Genomic DNA, 19,227 nt, shown 5'->3' with positions numbered 1-19,227 from the left:
AATTTGGGCTTAAAAGGGAGATTATTTTTCTAAGGTGCTTTTATGCACTAAGAAAGTGACTATTCTTTAAAGGAGTGTTGTCTGTAATATGAGAGTGACTCATTAAACTCACTCACATTTGTCTATACCTGAGGTGTGCTTTGTGCTTGAGTGAACAGCACAGTGCCAGCTCCAGTTTCAGCCAAGCTTCTCTGTTCACAGCCGCTGGGCCAGGGCCAGGTCCTGTGGCTGCGTCTCCTCTGCTCTGCTCTGTCCTTCTTTTCTTCCTTCCTTCCCTCCCTCTTTCCATCTCTTCTCTCTTCCATCTCTTCCCTTCTTTCCTCAGAGGGCCTTGGCACCTTGACAGATAGTTCAGTGCCTGACGCAGAGGAATTCATCCGGATCCATCACACTCTTAGTTTCTGAGAATCTGGGTTGACCGTCAGAGCTCTCCTATCCAGGCCTAGAACCAGGCCCCAGGAGTGTGGGAGTGGCTTGGTCAGGTCTCTCTTGTTTCAAGCATTGACTTTGTTTAGAAACCAGAGGTGTGAAGCTATTATTATATGGAGCATTCCTCACTGTCCTGTGGTCCAAACATCTAGATGTGAACTCTCCAGTGTTGTGGGAGACTTGCCTGGGACTCAACTTCGAGCTGTGTGCAGTGCCCAGGGCAGAGCTAGAAAGCATAGGTCCCTTGGAGGCTGTTGGACCCTGGGCACAGTGGTGTCGCTGAGTTTCCTGTTGATCTCCTGATCCATTTACAGTTTTATTAAGTGCAACGTTAGCTCATATTTCCAGCTAACTGTGGCTGTCAGTGTAAATCCTTCGGAAGTAAAGAGGGAGATGGTAGGGTCTTAGTCAAATCTTGGGGTTCCTTTTTCGCTGTGGCTCCTTCCAGTTCACCTAGCCTTTCCTTTGTGGCCAGGCTTCCTCACAGATGTAAATACATTTTAACTTTGCCTACCTTCATGCCTGTCATCTTTGCTAGCTGGTTTTTGTCTTGACTGAGTCCAAGAGTCCTTTCCTGGGGTACAGTACCTCCTGGTAGGAAGTCTGTTTGCTGCTGGGGTAGTTAGTATGTGGATCCAGTGCGCTCCAGCAAAGCTTGAAGATACAGGGCATTAGTGCAGAGGCTTGGGGGTGGTGGGGGGCGGTGGAGAGCCCTGGGGTTGGGCTGCACAGGCTATGCTGCTGGCCACCTGGCTTAGTCCTGCAGGGAGGGCCGCATGAGGATGGAACCCATTGCCCTGTCATGTTCGGGGTTGATGGGCAGTGCTCATGGTTTGCACCTTAGGGATGGAATATGGACTATGTTGCATATACTTTTTTTTTTTTTTTGTCGGTCTTGGGGCCTGAACTCTGGGCCTGGGCGCTGTCCCTCAGCTCTTCAGCTCAAGGCTAGTGCTCTATCACTTGAGCCACAGCACCACTTCTGGCTTTTTCTCCTTATGTAGTGCTGAGGAATCAAACCCAGGGCCTCATGCATGCAGGGCAAGCGCTCTACCACTGAGCCACCTTCTCAGCCCCTGTTTTATGTACTTTTAATTTTTTCTTTGGCCCTAATTCTCATGGTATTAGTAGGAATGGATAATTGAAGTTTTCCTATTAAATCCATGGATTTTTTTCCAAGGCAATTCTGAGCATGAGAGCAGTACCCTTAGGGTCATTTTTTTTGTATATATATTTTTATTGTAAAGATACTGTACAGAGGGGTTATAGTTACATGAGTAAGGTAATGAGTGCATTTCCTATCAAGCATTGTTACCTCCTCAGTGTCATTTGTTAATCCACCATTTTATTTTTGCTTTCTTCAACCTGGTGACACAATGTTTTCATGTTTCACGAATGCCCAAGAAACTGAGGCTGAGCAAGAGTATCAGATTTTTAGCCCGCAACTATGTCTGTGTGAACCAGGCCCTGGCAGGTGGCTGTTGGCCATTGGCTTTCTGTCGCTGATGCTGGGCACTGAGTCCCACATGTGAAGCCGGGGTTTGCCCACGTATTTCTGAGGTTCACTGGTGTGGCCATTCTCTTATATGGTGTGAACGGTCCTAGCATGCTGTCAGGTTCTTTGCACTTCTCTTGCTCACATTTATCACTGTTATCACTATTTCAGATCTGCACACTCACTGCAACCATCTTCTGGTGATGAAATATCTACTAATGTGTCGGTCCAGCTTTATAATGGAGAGACCCAGCAACTTGTCATTACCTTGGAAAATATTGGGATGGAGCCATTGGAGAAACTGGAAGTTACCTCAAAAATTCTCCCCACCAAGGGTAGGTAGTGCTGGGACTGCGTGTGCTGTTTATTAGCAGGAGGTATACCCTGAGTGACTAACTCTGGTAGTCTTTGATAGGTTTGGTGATACTGCATTTCATCCTCCTCTCCTTTTCCCATTAGTGGACCAAATACAGGTGCAGTATGTACAAACTGTCTCTCTAACACAAAATACCTTCCTTTAGCACTCTGAATTCCAATTAACTGGTGGTTTGGGTTGGCATTGGAACAAATAAGCCAATATTGAATGATGGAAAGTGCTGATTTATATGGTGAAAGCCATTCACATCTCTTATGATGTACCTTGCCTTTACAGTTTCCTTCTCTCAACTAAATCCAGATGGTAACACTGTTCGTGACACGTCCATGCTTGCTCTTTCTGGGGCACACCCTCTCCTCTGGAAATTCTCTACCAGTCCCTGTTGTCAGGGTGCCTGAGGCCCTGCCCACCCCCCCAGCAGCATCTCAGCTGTCTCCCCTTACTCTGTGCTCACATGTGTCCTTGGGAACTCATTTCCATTTCCCTTCTACATTGTAGGACCAGTCATCTCTTCCCCCTGGAGCTTAGCTTGCTGACTTCTGTTCCTACCCCGTTGTCTCCTCAGCTTTGATTCTAGCCAAGTTTCTCTAACCAGGGAAGCTCTCCCAGCACTGGATCACGGGTGTTTTGCCATTTCAGAGTGCCCCAAAGTGCCACGACAGCTCCTTATCACCATGTGCTGTGATGGCTGGTTACTGGTTCAGCACCTGAGAGTCTCAGATGCAGCCAATTTATTTTTTCTTCCATTTCTGGGTATTGGCACATAGTAAGGCACTCAGGACAGAGGGACTGTTGATAGAAAGAGGTTAATGAGATATGCCATCTAGCTTATTGCTAGGGAGGATGTAATTAATAAGAGTGGCAAGCTATTCTGGAATTCCCATGTATCCTGTGTGCCCCTTTCTTCTCCTCCTCCCCCTCTGTGTCCTCTCAGGCCGTCCTCCCCGCCGCAGTGGTTTCTGCATTCCCCAGCCACTGCCTGGTCTTGGAGTTTGGCTTCTATCCCGCCCACATGCTCTACAATTAGCGTTTTGCTATATATGCACGTGCAGGCTGCCCATCCGTTCGTTAATCCATCTTTGTGTGTGCGTATGTATGTGTGTGTACACGTGTGCATGTGTGTGTACACGTGTGCTAGGGCTTGAACTAAGAGGGCCTGGGTGCTGTCCTTGAGCTTTTTTACTCAAGACTAGCAGTCTACTGCTCGAGCCATAGCTCCATTTCCAGCTTTTTGATGGTCAGTGGGAGATCATGGTCTCACGGTCTTTCCTTCCCAGGTTGGTTTTGAGGGACGATCCCCAGATCTCAACCTCTGGAGTAGCTAGGATGACAGGCCTGAGCCACCAGCGCCCTCTTAATCTATCTTATTTTTAATGTTTAAGCCACGGATTTCAGTAATTTTACTCCTAAATGCTTCAGCAAGTTTTTTTTTTATCAATCACAGTGTGAATTTTTGGTAAAATATGTGTGCAGTGAAATGTACAAGTCTTTAGTGTGTCATTTGGTGAGTTTTGACAAATAGAGATACCCTGGCCAACCCACGCCCTTGTGGTGATACAGAACAGAACATCTCCGTTCTGGAGACAGTTTTCTCGGGTCCCTTTGTATCCGCCCTCCCTGCCTCTCCCCCAGAGGCTACCTCTCTTTTCCATTTACCTGCTCAGCCCTGGTGAGGACTGTTAATGATGCAGAAACTTGAAGCCTGCACAGCGGCTGGACGGATCCCAGCGGGGACGACTCTTTGGTGGTCATGCCGACACCCACCTTCTCCACTCGGCCTCGCATTGAGTTTCTCACCTGGCCTTGCCCAGACCTCACGTCTTGCTTGCTGGACTGCCCTCTGTACTGGGCCCTGGGGTGGGGAGCCGGTCTGCCTTAGGCCACATGGCAGGTTCATGAGAACTCCGGTCTCCTAATTTTGAGCTCTGGTGTCTTCCTCAGTGTCTTCATGGGAGAGGAAGACAGTCATATAATATATAGCATGGCACCGCCATTTCCTAAACAACATGGTTACAAATGAAAAATTAAAGCCATCTTAAGTTATTGTCCCAAGCTAGAGTACATTTGCACATGGGATGAATGAAAACAAACCATCTGCTTCCAAAATATGTAAAGGCAATGATTCCTCCCATGTCCCAAGAAGGTGTCAGCCCTGACAGATGACCTGCCCTCGTGAGGAGATGAGGACACGCCTCCGGGGACTGCGAGCTGTTCTGTGCGGGTGCCGTGGATGGGTGGAGCGGCAACTGCTTCCATTCTGGTTTTATGTTTGTTCGAAGGCCGGCACATTGAGCTCCCCTTCGCCATGTGGCGTGACATCCTGCCGTCTGCGTGCTCCGCTCTCCTTTCTCGTGGCACAGTTAGCCTTTTCCTTTCCGTGCTCCGACGTGCTGGAAAGGTGGCTCTTCACCTCATCTTCGCTCACTTTCTTCACAACAGGGCTTTTGGGCCAGGGAGGTGGCCTGTGTGTTTTGCTGCTGCAGCCTCGGGCCGAAGGGCTAGGGACAGTGCTGGTGACACTCAGTAAGTGCAGCTCTGGTGCCCTCTGCATGGCTGCCCTGAGGGTAAGCTGTCCGGGCAGAGCACAGGAAGCTCCGGGCACAGGCCAAGAACCACACTTCACTCACACTTGCTTTAAGAATTACATGTCCAGGCACAGCATTTCATACCTATAATTCTAGCTACTCAGGAAGTGGAGATGTGAAGGATTGAGGCTTGAGGCTAGCTGTGGCAAAAATTTAGCCAGATCTCCCCTTCCCTCCTCTCCTCTCCTCTTTTCTGTGTGTCTCCCCCTTTGTCTATCTCCTCTCTTTCTTTCTTCCCTGTCTCTTCTCTGTCTCTCTCCCTTGTCTGCTCTCTGTCTCTCTTTGTCTTAAGTGAGATAGCTGGTGGCCTGATGTTTTCTGATGCTGGCAGAGTCCAGCTGTCCTCTTCCGCAGTGTTTCCAGAACAGACACCGCAGGAGTGCCTGTGCTGCACTGGCACCTGGTGTGTGGGGAGGAGCTGATGGGTTTGCTTCCCTGGACTGCCAGGCCTGGGAACCAGAGCAGTGGGATTGTTCAGACCGACTTGAAATGAACCAGTAGACAACCCGCCCGAGGAAGACGGGTTCCTGTTCTTCCCAAAGTGTTGCAGACACAAGCTCAGCCTTTCCCCTTGTTCTCATACCTTTTTTGGAAAGATGCACCATCCTCTGGATGAGTGAGCGTGCACTGCCCATCAGAACTAGAGACCTAGAAGTAGCGCTGTGGCTCAATTGGTAGAGCACTAGCCTTGAGCTTAAGGGCCCAGGGACAGCGCCCAGGCCCAGAGTTCAAGACCCATGACCAAAACAAAACAAAACAAAACAAAAAACCAACTAGAGACCACACAGCAGTTAGCCAGAGCCCTGCTTGGTACCCAGGGAGGAGGTAGAGGAAGCTAGAAACAGCCTGGGAGGCCCTTCTTTCTGTCCACATGGGGCCCTGTAACACCCAGGGCTCAGTAATGAGCTGGCCGCAGGGCTGCATGGACGTCACTTTCCCTGCTGAGTGTCTGACTTTCTCTCTGGTCTGTCTCTGAGTTGCTATGCTATTTTCATGTAATTATTATTTTTAGCACAAGGCAGAGTTTTGAAAACAAGTGTTGTATGCAAGTGGTTTCTACTTAGTGTCATCAAAGTGAGCGTGCTGTGGGAGTGAGGGGAAGGACTTCGTCTATCTGGCTCTTCCTGAAGTTTCCACACCAACTCCCACCTGATGCCCTGGTATGGCGAGAGCAGAGATGTGGCTGAGAACAGGTTGCTGTGGCCAGCACTGAGGTGGAGAAGGGAACCAGCAAGAAGTCCCCCAGCACGACTGGGAGCCCTCAGAGTCAGCATTGCTGTCCACAGTCAGACCAGCCTGGGTTGAATCCTGGCTTTGCCACTTAGTGGCTTGCTTCTGTGACCGTCTTTTTCTTCCTGGTACAGATTGCTTTCTGACACCTTTGGGGTTGCGATAGTACACGTGAAGTACTTACTGCACTCCCTGGCATTACCAAGGGTTCAGAACACAATAGTTCTTCCTGTAAGCCCCTGTTATTGGTGCTGCTACTATTGTTATCTTTTAAACTGTTACTTTGTCACCTTCCTTAAACAGGCAAACATTTCTCAGCATTTGCAGTGCGGTTGCGGTACTGAGGAGTAAACTTAGGATGGGGAGCATGCTTACGTGTGTCTCCCACCCCTGAGCTGCACCTTCCTCCCAGCATTCCAGAAATCCATCCTTTGGCTTGTTGCCACCCTGTTGTCTTCCTGTCTCTTTTGCACCCACGTGTCGGGTACTGTGCTTTAGAGAGTGGCACCGCGGTGACGCGTGTCTCCCTGGGGTGCTCACGCTGGGGAAGCTGGGCTGTGAGCAGGTGTCAGGTGGGCAGTACCAAGGTAGAGAGAGCAGGGCCCAGGCCCTCTCCTGCCACCTGAGCTTCTTGTCTGGCGTCAGCAGCTCGTCTTGGACGGGCCTCTCAGCAGGCCCTTGCTGTTGTGCTGGGCACTGGGGACCCCAGGTGAGTGGGATCCAGGCCTCTTTCTTGTGGCCAGCCAGCCTTTTCCAGCCCGGCCCTTTTCCCCCGGCCAGGACCAGGGCACCTCTTGAAGGCTTTTCCAACCCCTTCCACTAGGATTGTTTTCACCATTCCTGCTGCACAAAGCCAGCGGCATTTCTCCCAACAGTGCTCACCTCACTCGGCTTTGTGTTCTTTAACAATCAGACCTTTATGTTACAATTATATGCAGCGACTGAGCAAGCACATGGATAATGTCTGAGCATTGTCCCAGGGAGCTCACAGCTCCATATGGGAGTCAGACATGTTCATGGGCTTGTGCTGAGCCTGGGCCGCTCACCTGTGTTGTTTCTTCTCCATGTGACTGCCCACAGAAAATGGACTTGCAGGTGATTCTCTGCCAGGATGCCAGAACTCCCGGAGGACTAAGAGCCATTCAGGCTGGTGTTTCTCTGTGTGTATGTATGTGATTTCAGTGCTTTGTATAGCACAGCCAGCTCTGGGGTCAAGCCAGAGAAACCTGTGAGCCAAGGTGACATGGCTTGTAACTGGCGCCTCCAGTGTCGGATGTTCAGCTTGGTGGGAGCCTGAATGAGAAAGATCTGAGCAAGACAGGAAGGGCAGAAGTGAGGGCGCCCAGCCTGCAGGGGGGATTTTGGGTATTAAATTAATTCTTAGTTGTTTGGAGTCTTCATGCGTCATGCTTATGCAAAAAGTTAAAATGTAGAGAAAAGCACACTTGTTACAACTGAAAGGCAGCACTATTCACAGGTGGGCTGTTTATGTCCCACAGGTTTCTTTATATATTCAACGAGTGAGCCTACAAAGAGCAGTGTGTGGCAGATTGCTGGGTCCTGGCAGAATCCCTTCTGTGCGGCCCTGAGCACCTAGCCAGAGCAGGGACAGTAGTAGGCCTATCCAGGGTAGCTGTGCAGATGCAGTAACACGGTCTACAGCTCTGCTCAGCACAGCCCTGGTTTATGGCTGTACCCTCAGGCTAGCAGAGGAAGTGGGAAGGGGCTGGGGAAGTTATAGGAAGCACAGTACCTAGCCCTGGGCCACTGCTTCCTCCCGTCTTTCTCTGGGATTGGGGTCAGCCTTGGTCCCACAGTCCCGCTGAAATCTCCGTGTTCTCTTCTCTCCACAGACCCCTGTCCCCATCATTGTGTCCTAAGTCCAGATGGCAAGCATAGTGCTGTGATCATGGTTTTAGTCTCCTTGCCCTACTAGTCATATGTCTCTGATCAGCTAAGATGAGTTATTGTCGCCTTGAGCCCCAGACCCTGCAGGACAACAAATCCTATTTTAGTTCTGGACAGTTAATTGATTCAACACAGAAACTGTTCTGTGTGCAGTTGTGGTACAAATTCTTAAGGAACTTTTTGAATTGAGAGAAAGCTTCTGATCTGGTCTACTTATGGGGGACTTCTCCTGTGCATGGTCCCATTGTTCTCTCCCCGACTTAAGTCTTTACCCTCTTGATAGCAGGGGGTCATACCATATTTTTCTCTTTGCCCCTAGGACCTAGGATAGTACCTGGCGTGAGAATATCTACTGTCTGTGCAAATGAAAGCTCCTGAGCTGGGTCCTGGTGGCTCATGTCTGTAATCCTAGCTACTCAAGAGGCTGAGATATGAGGTTCTTGGTTCAAAGCCAGCCTGGGAAGGAAAGTCCATGAGATTCTTATTTCCAGTTAACCATCAGAAAACTGGAAGTGGCGCTGTAGCTCAAAATGGTGGAGCACTGGCCTTGAGCAAAAGAGCTCAGGAACGAAGCCTAGGCTCTGAGGTCAAGCCCTATGACTGGGTGGTGGGGGAAGGGTGGGAGCTCCCTGAGTGGATGGGTTGTGTGAAGCAGGTGTCACTCACCACAGGGAGGGAGTCCATAGAAGCCTTGTCTATAGACCACACTGGGCAGCTTGCTGTGTTGTATGTTATAGTGTCTCATCCCCTTACAAACAGCCTGTTGGGATGACGGAGGACATGGATCTGTCCCATTTACGGAGCTAGTATGTGCTGTGCTGGGACTCAAGCTCCAGCCTGCCTGGCCCCAGGGCTCATGTGCTTGGGTATTCTATTCCTCTCCCCTGCTCCACACACACTTCCTCTTTTGGAGGCACTGTGTCATACCACCTTTGTGAGGATTTCCTGGGAAATAGTCTACACACCAGAGACAAGGCTGAAAATAGGGGAGGTAGGGTGGAGGGTACATGGAAGTGAGTGGGGTAACAAGCCGCCCTGGCCAGTCCTACCTCTCACTTTTGATAGCTTTGAGCAAATTGCTTCACTCTGAGCTTTAGTCGCCTCTTTTATAACACAGGAACAACGTAGCTGTCACGTGGCATTAGATGATAGCACTTATTATCTTGCGTCCCTTGGACTGACTCCTATCTCCTTTCTCCCAGTGGTCCTGCTGTGCCTGTGAGCACAGAGTTTGGGAAGGAGAGGTAGAGCTTAACTGATCAGTGTGAGGTAGTTTTTCCTTCCTCTAATCAAATTCTTTTTTGTTGGTCATGGGCCTGGGCGCTGCCCCTCAGCTCTTCAGCTCAAGGTTAGCACTCTACGTGTTGAGCCACTGCGCCACTTCCTGTTTTCTGAGTGGCCTTTCCTGCCCTGGCTGGCTTTGAAACACGATCCTCAAATCTCAACCTCCTGAATAGCTAGGATTACAGACATGAGCCACCATGCCCAACACTGATCAAATTCTTTTAAGCCATTTGATCACCTGTTATTTGTGTGGCAATAGCAATGACACAGACCCATCACTTTAGAAAAGTTTATTCATCTGGCAACAGAGTGGAGTCTGGGGACTGACACAGTGATACCGATGTAGGCCAGGTTGGTGGGAGTAAATTAGGGGCCAGTGTAAATGAATATGGGGGGAGGTGCTGAGATTATTCCAAAATGATCTGTTAGGTTTTTTTTTTTTTTGTTCTTCCCAGAACTGAATTTTTAATTTAGGCTCCAGCTCTTGTTAGGCGGGTGCTGTGCCATTTTAACCACACTGGCAACCTTTTTGGGTCCAGTCGTGGGGCTGAACTCTTGGGCGTGGGCGCTGTCCCTCAGCTCTTCAGCTCAAGGCTAGTGTTCTACCACTTGAGCCACAGCGCCATTTCCGGCTTTTTTTCCCCTCTGCTTATGTGGTGCTGAGGAATCGAACCCAGGGCCTCATGCATGCAAGGCAAGCGCTCTACCACTGGGCCACCTTCCCAGCCCTCTGGCAGCCTTTTTGCTTTAGTGTTTTCAGATTGTGCTGTTTGCTGGAGCCAGTGCTGAAGTGCAATCCTTGTACTCATGCTTCCCGGGTTGTTGTGATTAGGTTGTGCTCCACACCCAGTGTTTTGGTTGAGATTGGGTTTTGCTAATGTTTTTGGCCTGGGCTGGCCTTGAACCAACAAACCTCCCCCTGAATGTTAGTACAGTTTGTTTGTAAAAGTATACTATATGCTCATTGTGGAAAATTCAGAGAATACAGAGTAATTTGAACTACCTTATGAACCCATGACTCAAAGACAGCCAGTATTAGGAAGGTAGCTATGCCTGCTTTCCGTCTGAATGTCTCTGTGCAGTTAGAATTACATTCTATGTTGTTTGGAGATCTGCTTTTTTCCACATAGCCTTTCCCCATCTGTTCTAATTATAAATCTAAAATGATGTCTTGGCATGCATGGATGGGTTTCACATCGTACACTGTGGAGTGCCTACCGGGTGCCAGGTCCTGTTAGTCATGGAACGGGGAGGAAGCCGAGGGCTGCTAGCACTAATGTATACTTACCGAATGCCAAGCGCAGGGTGCCGCAGCCTGGAAGCATCCTTCCCCCCACAGCCCTGGGGAAGGGCTGTGAGGATTATCCAGTCAGGAAAGAGGAGTAGCCACCACAACCCGAGTGCTTACTGTGCGCCAGACAAACACTTGTTTTTATTAACATGATTCTTCCCAGCACCCCAGTTTATAGATGAGTGAAGTGGGGCGTGCACAGGTGTGTGAGGAAGCGCGGCCTCCCAGGCGGTCTCGCAACACCAGACTTTCAAGACAGGTGGACTGTGTGTGGAGCAGAGAGCACCTCTCTCTCAGCCCCTCCTTCCACACCGCTCTCATGCCCCTCTTCCATTCTACCTCTCCCACTGTCCCTCCCACGCCATTTCCTCTTCCAGGACCCCTCCCCCTCCAGCACCTCCTCCCTCTTCCACCCCACAAGCCCCCCTTCCACATCCTCCTCTCCTCTTCCCCACACCTCCCTTCCCCACCCTTCTCTCCCAGTGCTCCTCTCACACCCATTCTGTCCCCTCCAGCCCCCTCGCTGCTTCACACCTTCTCCCCCATCTCCCCCTTACCCTCTCCATAGAGCTGCGCATAGTTGTACACTTCTGACTGTGGGTTGTGTTTCTGAAGAAAATGCAAATATAAGCCCGCCCCTCCCCCCCAAACTTGACACTGTCTCTCTTTAGAGTGACACAGTAGAGAACACACTTTAGAAAGCTAGTTTAGTTCTCATTTATATGAGCAAAGGAAGTGTTTGGTTGTGCGCAAGAAAGAGCTGCCTACTAGAAGCAGATTCCTCAGTTTAGGCCTCCAACTCCTGATACTCTCCCTCTGCTTTGTGCCTCCTCTGTACATGGGCAAGTGCCTCAGGGTCCCTCTTGATTCTAGAATCTTCTTAGCATTTCCTCCTCTCGTGTTTTCAGTCCTTTTCCTTTGGCCTTGCTTTGAATGCATCAGAAGTCCCTGGCGGGGGTGGGGGGTAGTAGCTCTCTGGCCTCAAGAATGTCCCCCTCACCACTGCTGTTGTTATTGTAGAAAAGTTGTGCGGAGACTTCTTGAGCTGGAAGCTGGAAGAAACGCTGTCCCAGTTCCCTCTGCAGCCTGGGAAGGTGGCTACCTTCGCCATTAGCATCAAAGCCAGATTGGACTTCTCCTGCCAGGAGAACCTCCTCCAGGATCTCAGTGATGGTGAGCTTCCCAGTTTATTCCCCCCCTCGGTCCCCTGTCAGCACTGCAGCCTGCTGCCCAGGGCCTGCTGCTCAGTCCTCAGTGTGAGCTTCCTGGGACTTGTCCTGACTGCTCTGTGTGTCTGAAAGTAATAACACTACATTTTAGCTAAATGGTTTCTTAATTCTCATTCTTTACTGTTTTATATTCATTAGCCAAGAGGTCATCCTAAATGAGTGGAAAGTAGATTTTTTTTTTAAGTGTAACTGCTGTGATCCAAAGAATCTAATTAGCTGTGATAAAGTGTCCCTTCAGTCTGCTGCTTTCTTGAGGAGTCTGGGTCTAGGGAAATGAGTTTGTGTTCGCTGTAGCAGTATGAAGGGCTGGCTGGGGATGAGATTTCACAGATTACTTATGGCAAGTGGTGAGACATGGATTTATGCACTCACCCGAAGGCATTGTGAGGTGTATTAGTCAGCACAAGCTGCTGTAATGAAACTCCACAAACTGCATGGTTTAAAACACATCAAAGCACAGCATGGGGGGTGGAGGTGGGAGGGGTAGATGAGGATCTTCTTCCTGGTTAGTAGCTAGAGAAGACTCACATGGCAAGAGAGGAATCATCTCTCTGCTGTCCCTGGCCTATTACATTGGGGTCCTGGTTTTGTGAGTTTTTTTTTAACCCCTGAGTACTTTGACCATGAAGATAGTTATTTTGGGTTGCCAAGGGTTCAACATGTGAATTTTAGAGGGAAAACCAACATTCAGGCAGTGGTGTAACTAGCCGTGGAGACAGTCTGTGGATTCTGTCTCTAGAACTTACCAATTATCTACCTTTGGGTGGTTGCCTTAACTTGGTTGTGTGCCTTCATCTCCTGATTTATAATCAGTAACAGTCCCCATTTCTAGGGTTGTTGTGAGGATTTGCACATAACTTGGTACATGGTCAGGGAATCATAAGCACTAGCTATATAAGAAAGTGGTTGGAACTCATTTAGTTCAGCAGTGTGATTTAGGTGTAGCTTGCTTGGTCTGCCAGGGCCTTGTAGAGTACTTGACTTGGGCCCAGACCTGCAAGTTTCTCAGGTGAAGTAAAAAGAGTGAGCCCCATAGCCCAAGGGGTGGCAGGTGTGGTAATCCAGAGACTAGCGTCTCTCTGTCTCTCTATTGCAATAGGATTCTGCAGTGCCGTCAGTCCCTTGCAGAATTCCTACATGCTCAGGTATGATGTTGTTGTGCCAAATGAGAGAGCGTGAAGGATGAGCTCTAGGTATTTCTTGTCACTTTGTGACATTTCCTGTGGAGTTTTCTTCCATACCTTGCCCTCTGTGGGAGTCGCCAGCTGTCTGTAAGTGTGCCCAGCACTAGGTCTTTGCCCATGCCTTTCTTCACCTGTGATCCTTACCTGGGTCTCTCACTGCTCAGCTGTGCAGGACCTGCACCTGATTCTGCAGACCTTGCAGCCAGGCTCCTCGGGACCACCCTGGCAAAAATCAGCCCCCTCCCTTTCTCTTACTCCTCACCCTGTGCTGCTTCCCACACTGTCCTTTAGAAGGCTCATTTCTCTTTTCCTGCCTGTCTGCTTGCTTTAGAATGGGAGCAAAGACCCTGTTTTGTCTCCTTCAGTCTTGGACCAAAAGGGGCATGTTTATTTTTTGTAATTTATTTTTTATTTTTGGGTCCAGTCGTGGGGCCTGAACTCTGGGCCTGGGCACTGTCTCTCAGCTCTTCAGCTCAAGGCTAGCACTCTACCACTTGAGCCATAGTGCCACTTCCGGATTTTTTTCTTTTTGCTTATGTGGTGCTGAGGAATCGAACCCAGGGCCTCAGGCATGCAAGGCAAGCGCTCTACCACTGAGCCACCTGCCCAGCCCCAAGGGGCATGTTTATAGAATGGATCATGGGGACCTCTGCTCCTCCCCTCAGTGTGGGGTTTCCAAGTTGTGTTCCTCCTCCTCCTCCTCTTCCTCCTCCTTCTCCTCTTTCTTCTTCATTCTCCCTCAAAACACTTCTTTAAGGAGTTGGTAAAGATCCTACTCCTTGTGTAGGGAATACGGAAATGAGCTACTGTGTTAAAATTAAAAAAAAAGTATCACAGTGGCTATATTAAGATCCAAGATGCTCTGTCTTAATCAGCTTGGGCTGTTCTAACAAGATGTTATAAACTGGAAGCTTGAACAAGACATGTAATTCTCACAGTTCTGGGTCTAGAAGTTTAAGATTGAAGTGTTAGCAAGTTGTGTTCCCGGGGAGCTCTGGTCCTGGCTTGTAGACAGTGACCTTTTTGATGTGGCCTTGTGGTGGAGTTGGGGAGCTCTGCTGCCTCCTGGTCCCTTGTGGGCCCCTTACCCTCGTGAGCTCATCTTCCCTCATCACCCCTCAAAGACCCCCCTCTCCATACCACTCTGATGGTGACCAGCCTATGAGCCGTCCTCACGCCGGCCTGACATTTCCTCTCCTCCTTCCTGCAGTGTTGTAGTACCCTCCTGGCGCCCGTGTAAAATGGTAGAACTTCATAAAACATTGTTTTTAATCTGTTTACATTATTAGAGTTATGTAAAGGTTTATTTCATATATTATGTTTTATGAATCTCTACATATATATATATATATTTTTTATATTATTAGCAAAGGTATGAAAACAAGTTGAGTGTTGGAAACATTAGAAACTGAAAAAGTCATACAGATTTTCCATTATACTAAGACATACAATATTAGATAAAAAAGCAAAACAGAACCAGTTTTGGTAGGAGCTGAGATCAGTGCTAGGGCACTTGCCTAGTATGTAAAATTCCCCGGGTTTGATCCCTAGCACCCCAAACCGAACAGACAAAACAACAAAGGACAAGAGCCAATGAAATTGATTGTAAAATGTTTCTTTGTAAACTGCATTTTTCTATTAATTGATTGAGGGTTACTGATGTTCTGACTTTTCTTCCCCAATAAGGGAGTTTTTCATAAGAAATGGTGCCCAATCCTGAAACCCTGTTCAGACAATCATCCCTGAATTGCTTGGTTAGATGCTATCCTTAGGATATGTCTTGGCAAATAGACGTCTGGCTGAACTTATCTACCTGTGGGACCAAGGGGCTAGAGGTTCTACCTCTGACCACAGTGCCACTGTTCATGAGGAAGGGAACATCAAGATGTAATCTTAGGGAAGTGGAGCTGTGGTTCAAAATTGTAGAAATCTAACCTTGAGCAAAAGAGCTCAGGGACGGTGCCCAGACCCTGAGTTCAAGCCCCTCAACAGTCAAGATAAAAGGATATATAATCAGTGTCTGTGTTTGCTGGCCATTTGTGTGTGTGTGTGTGTGTGTGTGTGTGTGTGTGTGTGTGTGTGTGTGTGTGTGTGTGTGTGTGTGTCCAGAAGACAGATTTGGTTATGCAGCTGTGTTTCTGCTTTAGTTAGAGGGTGAGAAAGGAATTGGAACGACAATTGTGGTTCCTTGTGGTTTTGAAGTGTAAGGCTGACTAATTTCTGGTGGTCAGGTAGATGCAGTACCTGTAGTACATGTGTGAAGAGAACAAAGCAGTTACTTAGATGCTGTCTTCACTGATCCTGGTCCATGAAAGCTTACCTAGCAAACGGTTGGATGACACAGAAGATCTTACTGGACAGGTTTTGTGGGGAAACGATGGGAACAGTATAAGGTGAGTGAGTGGCATGTTATTATGTTATTACGTGTGGTTCAGGCCGACAAGGCAAAAGCTTGTTGTCAAGCCCTTCTTTGGAGGCCATAGCAGAGGATTTGTGTCCTCCTGGGGCTGGGCTGCTATCTGTTGGACAGTCTCAGAAACATGGGACTGGACCCAATTTATTTTTCAGGCATGAGCTCCCATTAACTCTGGTTGCTGAAATTAGATGCCACTTTTAAAATTTACTGCAATAACTATAGCTCTTGCACAAATGAAGGGTACTGGATTCAGTGTAGGCAACAGATGGGAAAAATTAATATTTATTGATGGTGTCATGAGGAGTGGGCTGGCCAGTTTATTTGCATTATTCCTATTTAATCTTCCCAGCAACTCTATAAAATAAGTTATTATTATTACAATTTCCATTTTGTAAAAACAAGTGAGCAGGCTGTTCTAGTTACAGGAAATTGAAAAAAAAATGACAATCAAATGCTGTTCATTGTACTTAATTATATCCCAGATTAAAAAACTAAAGGCATTTTTGGGGCAGTTTGGGAGACTGAGTATGTGCTATAATTAGTTAATGTTATTGTATCAATAACAAATATATTGAGAATGACAAGTTGAAAATATAGCAATGCTTTTGTTCTTAGGAAATATATTCAGGCGTATTAGAGGGTAAACGATAGTTTTCCCCATGTTTTGGAGCTGTTAGTTGGCTGTGGCAGACCCAGGGTCCCCAAACAGCCAGGGAGCTCACTCCCTGGCTCAACCGGCCATGTGGGATCAGCAGCGCACACATGCAGAAGGGTCTACCATGTTCCAGTCTCAGGGGAGAGGCAAGAATTGTAGAACAAGGATCTGAGTAGAAGCTGCAGAAATAGATGTGGGGTAACAGCAAAGGGGAGAGAAAGGGGATATAGTGCTCGGGGATACAGACAGGAGCACATGTGACTTCAGCGCCATCCGGAAGCATAGAATAAAATGGACATATTTCAGAATCAGAGGCTAACTAGATTCATCTCTCTGCAAACTTTATAAAAATTAATTTCATGTAAGAGAGTGGGCAGAAAAGGATCAGCAAATCCCATGCAAAGTTACAATGAAAACAGGCATCAGAGAACTCACCAGGACACAGGGAAAGCATGCCAGAGGAACAAATGTAAGCACTCACATCCAAAGTAAATTCATAAAGCATTTCACAACGTTCTCAGAGACACTGAGAAATTATACCAGGCAGGAAGCAACATGAATCCAGATTAGAAAAGCTCAGATACATGGATAGAACACAGGAAAAAATTAAAAATAAAGGCTTTTTTTGTCAGGAACATAGTCTTCTACAAATGAATGTGCCTAACACAGATGATAATAAGAAAACGAAAAAGAATAAGAGGGGAAGAGGAAGTGATAAGTGGAAAACAGGCAAAGAAGACCTAACATATATACCTGCTGCATGCACATGTGTGTGATACACATGTCCACCCATACAGAACCACCTGCTGTGAGACGAAGCTTGTAAGCTGGCTCTACAAACTGGAATTCAATAAAACTTCCTGAAAAAAAAAAATCCTTGAAACTATTGATTGAACAGCACACTGTGTACTGGAAAACACTGACCCAGAAAGACCAAGACATATCCTAATGAAATTACTGGATAGGGAAGAAAGTTTGGGGCCCTCAAGCCAAAAACACAAGTGATTTATGAAACAAAAGAAATCAGATTATGGTTGGACTTTCTGACTGTGACAGTAGATGTCAGAAGTTAATAGAATAGCAAGTTCTAGAAACTCGTGTAGAGAAAACAGGAGCCAGAAAGCTTGTAGGCCAGCTGTCCTAACTTTCACGTATCAAGGGCCCAGATAGAATGTCATCATGTAGGAGCGCAAGGCTTATGTTCTCATGAGTCCGTCTTGAAGATTCCACCAGAGAAGCACTGCCCAACAGTGATGGAGACACTGTTACAAGAACCATACTGAGCAATAAGCACTCAGATTATTGTGTGACCAAGATTTGGGCAACATTTTAAGGGAACATTGGAAGTGTCCTGGCCATCTGCCCTTATGGTGCCCATCCATCACACTGACTGAAAAGGTAGGGAGTGTTAGGTTTTTAAAAGAGGTGGCCGAGTAAGAACTGCACCACGCACGCACGTGGTATTCAGGTAAGGGGTAGGTTTATTCAGTAGACCTGCTGAGACCAGGCAAGGTTGGCACTCCACGTGGCTGGGAAAGAGAGGAAAGAGCTAGAGCAGAGAAAGAGCAGAGAGAGCTAGAAAAGAAGAGCAAGAGCAAGAGCAAGAGAGAGAGTGAGAGCAGAAAAGAAGAGCAAGAGAACGTCTGGGCCTGGGCTAGGCCTTATGTAGGGTATGGGCAGGGAAAGGTGTGGCCACATCAAATTCAGATGTGACCTCAGCGGATGCAGATGTGACCTCTTCCAGGTGTCCCAGTTGCCTAGGTAACGCAGGTACTGGGTGGAGACTTTGCTGGGAGGAGGGTGGAGTCTGCTAGCCATCCAGGGGCGGACCTTACAGGGAGCAGGGATAAAGTGTGAGCAGAAGTAATTTTCAAGCTGATTCCATTAATAATTTTGGAAGAGATAATGTGATATCAGTATTCTGAAATTTATTAGTATAATAATATGGAATAAAGTAAACGATTTACTTTATTAGTGTAGGGTAAAGTTAACTATTCATTTTATGATCCTCTAATTCTGTTGTCAGAGTCTGGTCTTGAGCAGGACTGTCATGTGAAGACAGGATGTAACGCATGCAAGATAGGAGGTCAAAGAAAAATATCTTACAGTCTAGACTTTGAATGAAAAATACCATAAGAACGCAAGAACTAATTAAAACTCAATACATCTCTATCAATCACTATGAGCCCTTTGTCTCTTACCAAAGTCTAAAAACTGACCTGTCCAGCAGCAGTGGACAGCCCCAGTGCCCACAGCGTGGTATGGACACTGACCCGTCCAGCAGCAGTGGACAGCCCCAGTGCCCACAGCGTGGTCTGGACACTGACCCGTCCACAGCAGTGGATAACCCCAGTGCCCACAGCGTGGTATGGACACTGACCCGTCCAGCAGCAGTGGACAGCCCCAGTGCCCACAGCGTGGTATGGACACTGACCCGTCCAGCAGCAGTGGACAGCCCCAGTGCCCACAGCGTGGTGTGGACACTGACCCGTCCAGCAGCAGTGGACAGCCCCAGTGCCCACAGCGTGGTGTGGACACTGACCCGTCCAGCAGCAGTGGACAGCCCCAGTGCCCACAGCGTGGTCTGGACACTGACCCGTCCAGCAGCAGTGGATAACCCCAGTGCCCACAGCGTGGTATGGACACTGACCCGTCCAGCAGCAGTGGACAGCCCCAGTGCCCACAGCGTGGTGTGGACAATGACCCGTCCAGCAGCAGTGGACAGCCCAGTGCCCACAGCGTGGTCTGGACACTGACCCGTCCAGCAGCAGTGGACAGCCCCAGTGTGGACACTGACCCGTCCAGCAGCAGTGGACAGCCCCAGTGCCCACAGCGTGGTGTGGAAGCACATTTTCTATCCAACTCCGAGAAGCCAATGCTTCTTAGAGAAATGGCCAGTTCTAGCAGTGGAGCAGGAAGATCTCAGAACATCTTACGAAAGCCACAGCAAGGCAGCGACCTGGGACCCACGGCTGGGCCTCAAGGTGCTCTGAGCGCCCGCTTTGTGTCCAGAGGGCGACCAGTCAGTCTCCAGCATCCTAATGGCCTAACGGGGACCCACGGCTGGGCCTCAAGGTGCTCTGAGCGCCCGCTTTGTGTCCAGAGGGCGACCAGTCAGTCTCCAGCATCCTAATGGCCTAACGGG

General features: G+C 48.4%; 1 protein-coding gene across 2 annotated transcripts in view; it reads left to right on the top strand.

Moving 5' to 3' along the window:
- The window catches only part of Trappc9 (trafficking protein particle complex 9), a 439,527-nt gene that overhangs the window by 107,803 nt on the left and 312,497 nt on the right, over positions 1–19,227 (top strand). For both annotated transcript variants that reach the window (XM_013025191.1, XM_013025190.1), the window contains 2 exons: positions 2,096–2,259; positions 11,619–11,771. In XM_013025191.1, coding sequence (XP_012880645.1) covers positions 2,096–2,259; positions 11,619–11,771 — 317 coding nt within the window. The remainder of the gene's footprint in view (positions 1–2,095; positions 2,260–11,618; positions 11,772–19,227) is intronic.

The sequence above is a fragment of the Dipodomys ordii genome, unplaced genomic scaffold (assembly GCF_000151885.1).
Source record: "Dipodomys ordii isolate 6190 unplaced genomic scaffold, Dord_2.0 Scaffold82, whole genome shotgun sequence".
Lineage (NCBI taxonomy): Eukaryota > Metazoa > Chordata > Mammalia > Rodentia > Heteromyidae > Dipodomys > Dipodomys ordii.
Note: the sequence above shows the minus strand (reverse complement) of the source record. Positions and strands in the feature narration are given on the sequence as shown.